Source organism: Aythya ferina (assembly GCF_964211825.1).
Source record: "Aythya ferina genome assembly, chromosome: 7".
NCBI classification, from domain to species: Eukaryota; Metazoa; Chordata; class Aves; order Anseriformes; family Anatidae; genus Aythya; species Aythya ferina.
Genome location: NC_140302.1, coordinates 33,207,064 through 33,218,292, shown reverse-complemented (window position 1 = coordinate 33,218,292; position 11,229 = coordinate 33,207,064). Strand labels below are relative to the sequence as shown.

At 41.1% G+C, this 11,229-nt stretch overlaps 1 protein-coding gene across 1 annotated transcript in view; it reads right to left on the bottom strand.

Annotated features, from left to right (window-relative positions):
- Positions 1-719: 719 nt before the first annotated feature.
- HTRA1 (HtrA serine peptidase 1) overlaps positions 720-11,229 on the bottom strand; it is a 30,478-nt gene continuing 19,968 nt past the window's right edge. The window contains exons 4-9 of the mRNA XM_084525639.1: positions 5,932-6,126; positions 5,179-5,211; positions 3,730-3,844; positions 3,557-3,614; positions 2,896-2,991; positions 720-1,437 (exon numbers count right to left, since the gene is read on the bottom strand). Coding sequence (XP_084381765.1) covers positions 1,269-1,437; positions 2,896-2,991; positions 3,557-3,614; positions 3,730-3,844; positions 5,179-5,211; positions 5,932-6,126 — 666 coding nt within the window. The 3' untranslated portion in view covers positions 720-1,268. The remainder of the gene's footprint in view (positions 1,438-2,895; positions 2,992-3,556; positions 3,615-3,729; positions 3,845-5,178; positions 5,212-5,931; positions 6,127-11,229) is intronic.

Here is an 11,229-nt window from a genome sequence, read left to right as displayed (position 1 = left end):
AGCAACCCAGCTGAAGTTTTATAAAGGAGCAGTTTCCAAAAGAGCACGTTTAGGACTGACAGTCACTGACACTTGTCGATTGACCTTGCATTTATTCTCTGAAATACATATTTCAACAGGGAAAGGAGAAGCTGCTTATCTTGTTGAGTAATTATTATGTAATTTAATTTAGTTGATTGTTCACCTTGACAGGAGATTATCCCATTCACTCCTCAAGCTTTAAGGGCATCCATAAATATAGATATTAGTCTTCATGTTACGATAATGCCCAATATCCTATCATATGCACACCAGCACTCAGATTATGAATAAAAGAGCCTGTTTTAAAGAGCTTAAGGCCAGCCTGATCTGCAAAGGTTACAGATATCCAACCATCTGAGATATAACAGCATATGCTCTGTGATCCACGACGACAATTTCTGCAGTAGGCAAACAGGATTTCAGGCAGTGGTAAGTCGTAATTAAAACAAAACAATAAGGAAAACATACTGACATATGGAAAACAGGCAGCACTGGATAGCCAATATGATAAAATTGAGCCAGCCAGGCTGAGAAAAGCAGATGCACAAGAGCACAAATACAAGCCCATACTGAGAACCAAGTGTTTTGGTTTATGCTGATAAAAACGAGAACATCAGAACATCCTTTAGGGCAGATGTGTTGTTCAAAGACAAAACACTCCATAAGAGGAAGTAAAATGACTCACTCACAAAAAGAAGTACTGTTGAATTCTTTTAATAACACTAGGAAAATATCATAGTATTAAAATTCTGCATGGGACTCTCAAAGGGTTATTTTGGTTGGGATTTCTGTGTTTATAAACCAAACTTTTTACCCAATTGTGTTTGTCTTTTAAATCAACTACTTCTTTAAAATGGTATTTCCAGTTAAAGCACAGCTAACCTATAAATACCTGAATACCACAACACACACTGTGTGCGTGGGGGTTGTTTAAATCTTAGCGGAAATAATGGTAAATCTATTCAACACAGGGAAGCAATTGTCGATTTGTTAAGCGGGGATGTAATAGCCAGTAAAGAATACATTGCATACATAATACAGAAGGAAAAAATTATCATCTGGAATATGTGAAATTACACAGATTTTTGCACCTTAAACCTATTAGGAGTTACTCTGTTGGCCAAAACTAATCCACTGAAGAAGCAGAATGTTGGTCAGAAGTCTAACGTTTCCTGTACCAGCACAGAGAGAATATAAGCAGTCCAATGCTGTTAAAAGAAAACATGAAATCCAGCTCATGTTTCTGGTTAGGGATCAATTTCTTCAGGAACTACTGTTAACATAACATCTTCGTTACCCCTGCGTACAACCATGTTCAAAGTACTGTCCTTTTTAATAATGTCACTGACATCACTGGCTGAAGTTATCGACTGTCCATTGATGCTTATAATCACATCATTGTCCTTCAGGCCACCACTGAAAAGACAAAGAAGCAATGAATTACTACAATTGCCATTTTATCATCATCACAATATTCTGAAAAGAAGATCACCGGATATTTCTGACTTTCCTCCAGCTAGACAAAGACACAGCAGGCTCACAAAAAAAAAAAATAAAAAAAGAAGAGTTTAGTGGTGCAGATCTGCAGGTCTGATATGCTGAGCAATTCACACACAGCCTGGCAGCCACTTCATCCTACCTTCGTATTTTAAACCCAGGAAGTACAACACATGCTGAGATCTAGCCCAGTCACTAGAAATGCATGGGTGTCCTTCTCCTCATCTGCCCACTTACAGCACCCAGAAAGCCTCCTCCTGACCCGAGCACCAGACACAAACCAAAACCCACCACCTCTGTGCACCACAAGGCAAGAGACAGCAGAAGCGGGGCTGGCACAGCATGGCTCCTCTGCCCAGGGCTGTCGAGACTGTTACCGGGACTGGGAAATGGGGTGTTGAGGGATGCCATCAACCAGAATGTCTTGCCCGGTCTTGCACAACAATCTGGCTCCAAGTCATGGAAATATTAACCAAGAAACCAGATCAGACATGATTCAGCCCTTCAGCATAATCCTTTTTTACAAAACCACAGAGCAGTCATAGGCCTTTTCCGCCCGCAGAAAATGCCTCACATGAGTGCCTCTTGCAAGCAGGATGCCTTGGCCAACGTTTTCAACCCACTAACAAATCTGGTTGCCTACTGAAGACATGACTTTCAGCATTCTCCTGAGAGAATCCATCCCAGATCATCTCAGTTTCTCACACCAGCAGTTTAACAGGCCTCTACTCCTGACTCAGATCCTGCATGTCTACCCAGCATGTCTACATAGGGTACATTGGAGAGAAAACCAGGAGAATAGGGACACCCATGCATAAGGGGACTACAAGTCACGGAGAAAGAGATGCATTTTAATTGCCAGGCCAGCCTTCGGATGGCCGTCCTCTCAGTCTCTCTCTCTACATGACAAAATATGCCAGCTCCAAGCACCCGAAGTGCTGGGGCTGATACAGAAACATCCTCGCAAGGTAGAAGCAAAACTTCTCCCTTGCTCTCCCACACCAGTGACCTCCAGGGCCACAGGAGCACGCACAAGCGAGCGGCTCTAATTCAGCTCTGGCATTAGTACAGCAGAAGTCTTAGAAGCGATGGATGAGAAAAGAGAAAATTGGGTTTTCACACCCACTGACTCCTTGCCCTTTCAACCGGGAACTCTGACAGGGCTTTGCTGCAATGCGCTGGCATGTCTGCATTATTGCCGATCGGGGACCCAACTAAAACCACAAACTGATTTCAAGCTGACAACCTAATAGCTATCAGATGGTCGCAATTCTGTTCATTTAACATAACCAAGATAGCTAGCTAAGCACAGAACATTCTCTATTGTTACCTCTCAAGCCAGTGGCAGTGGTTTTGAGAAAAATGACTCCAACTTACGCTTCAGCTGGTGTTTCTGGAATTACTTCAATAACATAGGCTCCAGAGACAACATCAGGAAAGTCTTTATGGCGATCCTTCAGCTCTCTAGCTTTGCTGGAAAATGAAGAAACATCCATAAAGATATTTTGCCAAGATGGAGAAAAAAACATGGATTCTCACTTGGTTAATTTACTTAGCATTTACTAGCTGAGGTATTTTACACATATTGATGTGATACCTCACAATACTTTTTAACCCTTAAAAATAATTCAAGTATTATTATACTTTTTGCATACATACAACTTTTTAACAACTATTTCTGGCAAAGAGAATCATTTCAACAGATACAGAAGATCAACTGTGTTTCTTGCAGACATACTGTCCCATTTTCTCCTCGACCCTAGTGACGGCCCAGGACAGATGGTAACAGTAGTAGAGGAGCCCCAAGACAAATTAGCAATTTAACAACAGCTCATACAAGAGCCAGAAGGAAAGGTCAACCATGTAATGGACGCACACAAGAAAGACAGCAGAAATTAGGTGAAAGTTGTCACTGCAACTACAGTGAGGTACATGCTGCTGGCTCCTTTTTCTGCTGGTTTCTGTAGGTTGTTAGATTGATCCGAATACATGAAGTGATCAGAGTTCAGTAAGGTAAAGAATTACCGCTTTTACTTACCTAGGTGTTAGAGACATCATTCGTATACCAATGTATTTCTTTTTGGTTATCGCTTTTCCTATAAAAAGGAAAACAGGTCTTTATCAATTGCTTTTATCAAAAAGAGGGCTGTTAGCTTTCTGTTGTGTTACTATCTTCAAGTTTATCTCTTCCACAGCAGTGAAGTACATTACCTTTAGCTTGTCTGTCATGGGATTCAGTCAGGAACTTTTTGATTTTATCAGATGGGATAGCAAATGAGATCCCAGCTGTAACTTTTAACGTGTTTATTCCAATGACTTCACCATCCTGGGGAAATAAGAAATTTTTATTAGCAAATGTAAAATGTCTTGAAGAGAAAAGGACGATTTCTTCCCAGCAATCAGAAGGAAAAATTCGCATAACGCATTTTGTAGCTGGTTTTCAATTTTCCTTTTAATGTCACTTCTCTGAATCACCTACTTGATACAGACAGTATTGTACAATTTTGGAAAACAGATGTGAATATTCGTATTCACACCAGCAGAAGAGAAGTCAGAGTTTGGCAGCTGTCCAGCGTGCATCAGGTTAGCACCATGCTTTACTGTGAGTTTCAGCCTGTTTCTTTCAGCAAGGCTGTCTGCAAAGCATGGCACTGAATGGCAGTTGAGGTTCTGAGTAAATATTGGATAATGATAAATAGAAAAAAAAATAAATAAAGTTTTTCCCAGTAATGTGGCTCAAAGAGAGCTTTCCCTCCAATAGAGGTGTGCAAGGACTGACGAGGGGTTTGCTGTCAGCAACACCACCACCACTAGCCCCACTTCTCTATATACTGGAATAAGCATGAATTTTAAAATAATTTTGTACTGAAAAGTTTCTGGATGGAAAGAGGTAACAGCAGCTTCTGACCTTTTCAACACAAAAACCACCCAATTTTTAAAAACATTTAAAAAGCAGGTTACTAGTGCTGAAGTTGTGCTGCGAGCTGGGTTGAAAAAAGTCACCAAATCCCCAAAGCAGAAAATTTGACGGGCATTCTTCCCATCTGTGCTGTCCCATGCTGAGGACAACTGCCTCTCCTCTGCCAGTCCCCAGCCACGAGCTCTCACACAGCACTTGGGTTTTGAAACCTGCCTCAGTTGTTCTCCCTTGGGCTTATCCACAGCTGCTGTTAAGGAAGCTCTGACTCCTTGCTACAGTACCAGCAAATAAAAGCCCTAATATACCCGTAAATGTGTGGGGTTTTCTACACTGTCAACACAATTCAAAATGAAGGAGTGGATATGTTTTGAACCATTAAACTGAGTTTCAGTATGCAAAAAAAAAAAAAAACACACAGTTTTTAGCTGCATGGTACACTGAGTGCAAACACCTCAAATTTAAAATGTGCTTTTTACTTTTTGCAAGGCACAAGCAAATTATTTGGGAATTACACTTGCTCAAAACCATGCAAACTATAAACACCTTAAATATTGAAATGCTAGAGTAGCTTGAGATGTGCCAACATAAACACAGACAAGTGATTAGTAAGAACCATGTGAATTTTGTGTAGTCAGCCAAATATCGAAAGCTCTGAATCACACTTTTGGTGTGCTTGTTTTTGTTTTTAAGCTAAAAAGTAACAAGCTTCACATTAGGCAAACAAACTTAAATAAACTTACCAGATTTACTAAGGGTCCTCCAGAGTTTCCATACTGAAAATAAATATGGCAAGAACATGTTTTAATATCTACTTTTTTTAATCCATGGTAAGCAAAACATTCGAGAAATTTTTGAAACGTTTCTGTACCAGTTTTTCATTGTTTATTAAATACATGCAATAGAACATTTTTAAAATCCCTAACCATCACTTAACATTCCCCCTTTTAGCTGAGCTTTGCAAATATTTGCCCTTCTTCTCTTGCCAAAATACATGTAACTTTAGAAATTTGAGTTTTTTCTTTGGTTTTAATAGTACCACACCAGCAACTTACAAGATTTTAATACAGCTCCATGAGCCATCAGTGAAGATCCCTTACAAGGTCAATAGTAGAAAAAGAAGAAAAAAAAAAAAAACACACTATTGTTTTGCCTTAATGCAGAAACAAACTTGAATTCTTAAAGTAAGCTTGGCTTCTTTTTGGAAAGAATGATGGATTTTGAAAAGATACTTATACGTCAAAGAATACTGCCTCCTCCTTTGCAATCTGTAAAAGTTTTGAAGAGAAGGCAGACATTGTACTTGGTGTGGTCCCTTCGGGGGTTTTTTTAATAACAATCAAGCACTGCTGCACCGCAGATGTCCAGATTTCATGGATAAAAGAAAAGCCAGCTCTGCTCACTGTTTTTAAGAACTATATTACTGGTGAAATTTTCAAAGCAACTATTCAAGAAATCTCAGAGGTCAGCAGGACAAGGCTCAAAGCAGGACATACATTGATGATGGCATCTGTCTGAATATAATCCATATCGGAGTTGCGGAGCCCCAGCTCCTTTCCTCCACGCTGCGTGGTACTGACAATCCCCGTTGTCACCGTGTTTTGAAGTGAAAACGGACTTCCAATCGCAACCACAAATTCTCCTGGCCTCAAGTCTCCAGACTGACCAAGTAGAAGTACTGGCAATTTACCCTACAAATGGAAAAGAAAAAAAGAAAAAAACTCAGGTGTTGTTAAGACATTACTATGCAGGTAGAACAAATTCTTCACCACCAAGAATCATGAATAAAGCAGAGGAAAAAAAGAGGCTTTTATCACTTGAGAATTTGGCTTGCTCTTTTTATGTTGGATATTTCAGGTGGCTATGTGCAGAAACATCTCAATGAACACCTGATCTAAAGAGTGCTCTTTAGGCTGTAGGAGTGCTTTTTCCACAACAGGTACCCGTTAAATCAAAAACAAGGTAAGACCAAAGGAATATTTATGCACTGTTGTACAAAACAAACATTTGATGATACCACAAATGAGTTGTTTCCAACGGTTTCTTGAAGTAATTAGACAACAGATGTTGATGTAAAAATAATGAATTGTTTAAGAGTGAACACTAAAGAGTCATGAAAGCAACAGCCAAAGTGTATCAAACAAACATATGCGTAGTTTAAAGCATTTCATCTTCTTGTAAGACACAAGCTAATGTTTCATCTCCCTTATTGTTCAATAGACTCCCTCTCTTCTAAACAACTACAGTGCCTCCTACATACACTGCATGTCTTCTTCTGAAGATGTGAGGATTTAAAGGCTTTATAGTATTTTTCTTTTATGACAGAAAGGGATAGTATTATACTTTCCTTTCAAGATCTTATCTCTAAACACTAACTATCGCATTATTAAAGATCTTCCCACTGAGACAGAAAACATTCCTAAATCCAGCAATTACAGCAATTTAAAAAAAAAAAAAAAAAAAAAAAAAAAAAAGCAAAGGTTGGATCTAAACACCTTTGCCAATGCAATGGATCAAGGGAACTCGGCGTTGCTTCTCCAAGACATCTGTAGAGGAACTGCACTGGCTGCTGCTTAACAGATGGTTCACACTAGACCAGAACACCCCCCACCCCAAGAGCAATGATCAGAAAATGGCAGGGAAGTCCCCAGGGCCTCCTGCTCACAAAGTAATTACGGGCATTCTGCAACAGACTGCATTTCAAAGAAATACTTGGCCTTTTTATCATCTGCTTGTAAAATATGCACTGGGCTTCACTTCTTTGTTTCACATCTTTAAGTCACTCTTTACCCCTTCAGCAATGTTGCACATTTTTTAATTCTTTCATGTTTAGCCTAAATGACTTTGATCCTTTCCAGGTATTTAGCCATTGCACTAGACCGCTTCCATTAGTATCAATGGACTATGACATGTATAATTTGAGGTTTCAACTGAAGCATGTTTCAGGATTAGAAAGGTAATGAACCCTAAATCAAACCAGAATTCTCCCAGGGCATATCATTTGCTTGACAGACTTACAGATAGGTTTCCTACAAGATCTCCTAACTTCGAAATTCTTTCTTTTGCTCAAGAAACCCAGCCCCAAAGAGAAAAAGGCATTAGTATAAACTTCCAAACTAGGCCAGCGATTCTAGATGCAGTGGATGCCCAAGCTATGGATTAGCCCATTCCTGTTCCAGAGCACACAAGTGACGTGCTACAAGCACATAACAGGATCATAAAGCGTACCATGTGCTCGCGTTGCAAAGACACAAGGTGGTATTTAGTATGCCCTGAGTATCTGTACATACTCCCAAGTTAGTCATAACTTTGCTTTAAAAGTTCACAAAAGCTGAATCACTTCTAAATTTTGGCAAACAGTGAAAATATTGCAAGTGTTTAAATTGGAAATCAAGAGCTAGCTCTTCAGTCGTCTTTTGTCATCAGCAACTCAAAAGCATGTATCAATGATTCACCCCTTGGGACAAAAATCCACTCATCTAAAACAAACCAAATGCGCATTGGTTTGTGTTTTTCACCTACAGTTTTATTTCAAGTGTCCTAGGAGATGCACAATGTCCATAAGTAAAAAATAGAAGACGCCAGCCGTGTCACTATATGCTGCTGAAGATCCAGAAGTTACTGCTGTAATATGTTACAAGCCTGGTTCCGAGTATCCTTTATCTAACTTCGCTACAATCCCACCAGCAAAATCTTACTGAGATGAACATGTTGTTTCAATAAAACTCATTGCCAAATCCCAGACAGGATCAGATACTCTGTGGAAACTTCATCTTCCAGTCTCCAGATTAACCAACTGCTTGTTAAACAGAATCAGTTGGAAGGGAAACGGAATAGGCAATACAGGTAAGAGAAAAAAACATTTCCCTTTCTAATTATCTTTCAAGGAGAGCTTTCCCAAGCAGCAATGCCCTACTATTAAGTAATAATTATCTGTATCACTATCAGTACCACAGCCATGGATAAACCCATCTAAAGCTGTGGTTTGATTCTGAGAAGGATCTAAGGGCGATACCAAGCTTCCCCACCTTGTTCACAACACAGCGAATGAGCAGCAACATCCCAGGTCAGCTCCTACATCAGACCAGAGCCCTGCCTCCAGTACAGCAGGACAGAGGCAGCTACGCTAAGCTGTGCTGGGAAGCACGCAGCGTATGCAGCGAACGGCTCCATATGGGTATTGTTTGGACAGAGGGAGCACCCTGGCCCTTCCTTGCCTCCAGATGCTATTAAGCTTACGTAGCACGTGTTTTCAAGATGCCGTCGATCAAGCCGTGCATCTCTTTCTGGCACGGCTTTTCCTTGCTTAATAAAGAAAAAAAAGTGTCTTTTATTTATATGCCAATGCACTGAAAACAAATGTTTTGTAGAGAAAGAGGACACAATAAATAAATGAAATGGACAAGAGATTGAAAATAAAGAAAAAACTCTTTTCTTTCATTAATAGAGATATAAGATTGGTCCCATACAAAGTTAAGATTTATACAGTGTTCCTGAGTTACAAAAACAGTCACGAAGCCAAAATCGCATTTGGCAGCAGAAAGAAAAAACATGGAACAATCTCTGACTAATACAATTATTTCTGATTGTGCTGAGTTTTCAAGCCTGTGCCTATACTAGTCGGGCTTCGGTTCGGAGCCTAGCGCTGTATGGATTGGCGTGGGTCAGCTGTGTGATTCACCACGCCTTCTGGAAAGAGTTAGGCTAACCTCTCGTTTGCTAGCAACAAAAATCTCCTGCAAAAAACTGCCTTGCTCTGCACATCACGAAAATTAGCTTTGGAAAATGTGCTTTCTGTGCAGTGTGCTTCTAGAAGAGATGGCCTTATGCAAAAATTCACTACCTCAAGATAACTGCAAGCACAGTTATTTGCCATGTTGTGTTTACCAAGGCAATGCATTTTTACCCATTGTGTAGTACCCCCTAGGTGTCTTTGCACACCCCAAAACAAGGAGGATGCTCAGCACACTTCACGAAGAGCTACAGGGCCCAGGAGCCTGGGAGGGAAAGGAAAGGCAGGCGGGTTCACACAGCTTTAGAAACACTTTCTTACAGTATACCTGCACCACGCTGCAAAATTAACACCATTGCATGCAAATATTCAGAACTAAGCTTTCCATTATCAAATATAAAAATAAAAATATAAAGCATTTATTCATTCTGGGGGCAGGGGAGGGGTTGGAAGTGAAATTAGTGCAAAATGCAGTCAAACTGCCCGGGTACCAAAGGGTGAGTACGTCCTGCAGCCCTGCCAGGGGCCCTGCCAGTGCCCTCACTCGCCTCCACCGCAAGCCCTGGGCTAGTTCTAGGGCTGGTTCAAGTGCCTGGGAGCAGGACCCTTCATTCCCATGCTTCAATGGACACTCCTAATTCTCACACACCACCTGATGGTCTCAAGGGTGACGTAGCTACTGCTACAACTCGTGATCTTCTTCGGTTAACTACAGATTTGCCGCAGCAGTTAATTAAAACCCCGGGCAAGCCAGCATGCCTCGCAGTGCGATGCACAGAGGGGCAGGAACACCCAGCACCCAAACCCAGCTTTCCCAGTGACTCACTGCATGACCTTGGGCGACACATAACTTCTTTTCTTGCCCTCCGTTTTTCATTTGATTAACCCTCGGGCTTCTGCCGGGATCAGCGCTGGCTGAGCGAGACAACTCTGCAAGCACCCAGAAATAGGACCAAACATGCAGAGCCGTAAGTGGCACATGACTCACACTGTTTACACCCAGCCGGAGAGGGAGCCATTAATTAGCGTTAATATTTTAAGCCTTTCTCATCCCGAAGCGCCCCGCACATTTTAATATAGGGATTTGACTCAGGCCCTGGGTAAACAGAACTCCCACGAAAGAGCGAGTGGTTTATCCAGCAACGAAACAGGTGGGTGGGAGGCAGCAGCTCGGCACTGGAGGCCAGGACACGCATGGAAGAGGCCAGGACATGCATGGAAAAGGCCGGGACACGCATGGAGAAGGCTGGGACATGCACGGAGAAAGCACACACATCCAGCAAGAGGCCAGATCTTCGCCTGGTACATGTTATTAGCCACATAACTCGAGTCGGGCAGAGGACCGTAAGCAGGAGGTGTTTCTGCTGGAAGCTTTTCATCCTTGAAATACGTGGATCTGCCTCTACGCTGGCAGAGAAAGAAAGTAAATCCCTTCTCTGTGTGATCATCCCCTTAGCTCGTGGCAGGAAGACCGTCAATGTGCAGAAAACGGTTTGCAGTTCAATAAGCCGATGGAGACAAAAGTTCTGAGCTCAATTTGTGTTAAAAACTGACAGCTTGCCTTCATGCTTTTTATTTTTAGGTCGAAAAGAAACAGATGTTTGTATGGTACACTAATTCAGCTGTAAGTAACTCTGGCACAACATGCAGCTTCCCTGGGAATTGCATTTCTGTTCTCATTAATGGAACAGTTTAACTTTCAGAATACGTTATAGCGAGAAAACAAACACAGGCCATGAGCGTATAAAAATGCAGAGTGTCACCAACAATCTAGAAACTGCTTGACAAAATGCCAAAGAAAATGAAAACCCAAACTGAAAGCATTACAAGTCTCTGAAAGTATTTCATCTATAGTTAGAAAAACAAAACCAAGTCTCCTTATCTAAACATAGAGCATGGGAAGCTTGTAGAAAAAAAAAAAATGAAAAAAAAAAAAGAGAGGCAAAGCATAGTTTTGCTAAGTCACTGGAATTTCAATTACCTGGAAAGATGCTGCTGTTCTCCCTTAAAATAAAGTGTAGCAGGAGTAAAAGCTCTGTTTGTCCAGCCATGCTTTGCAGCG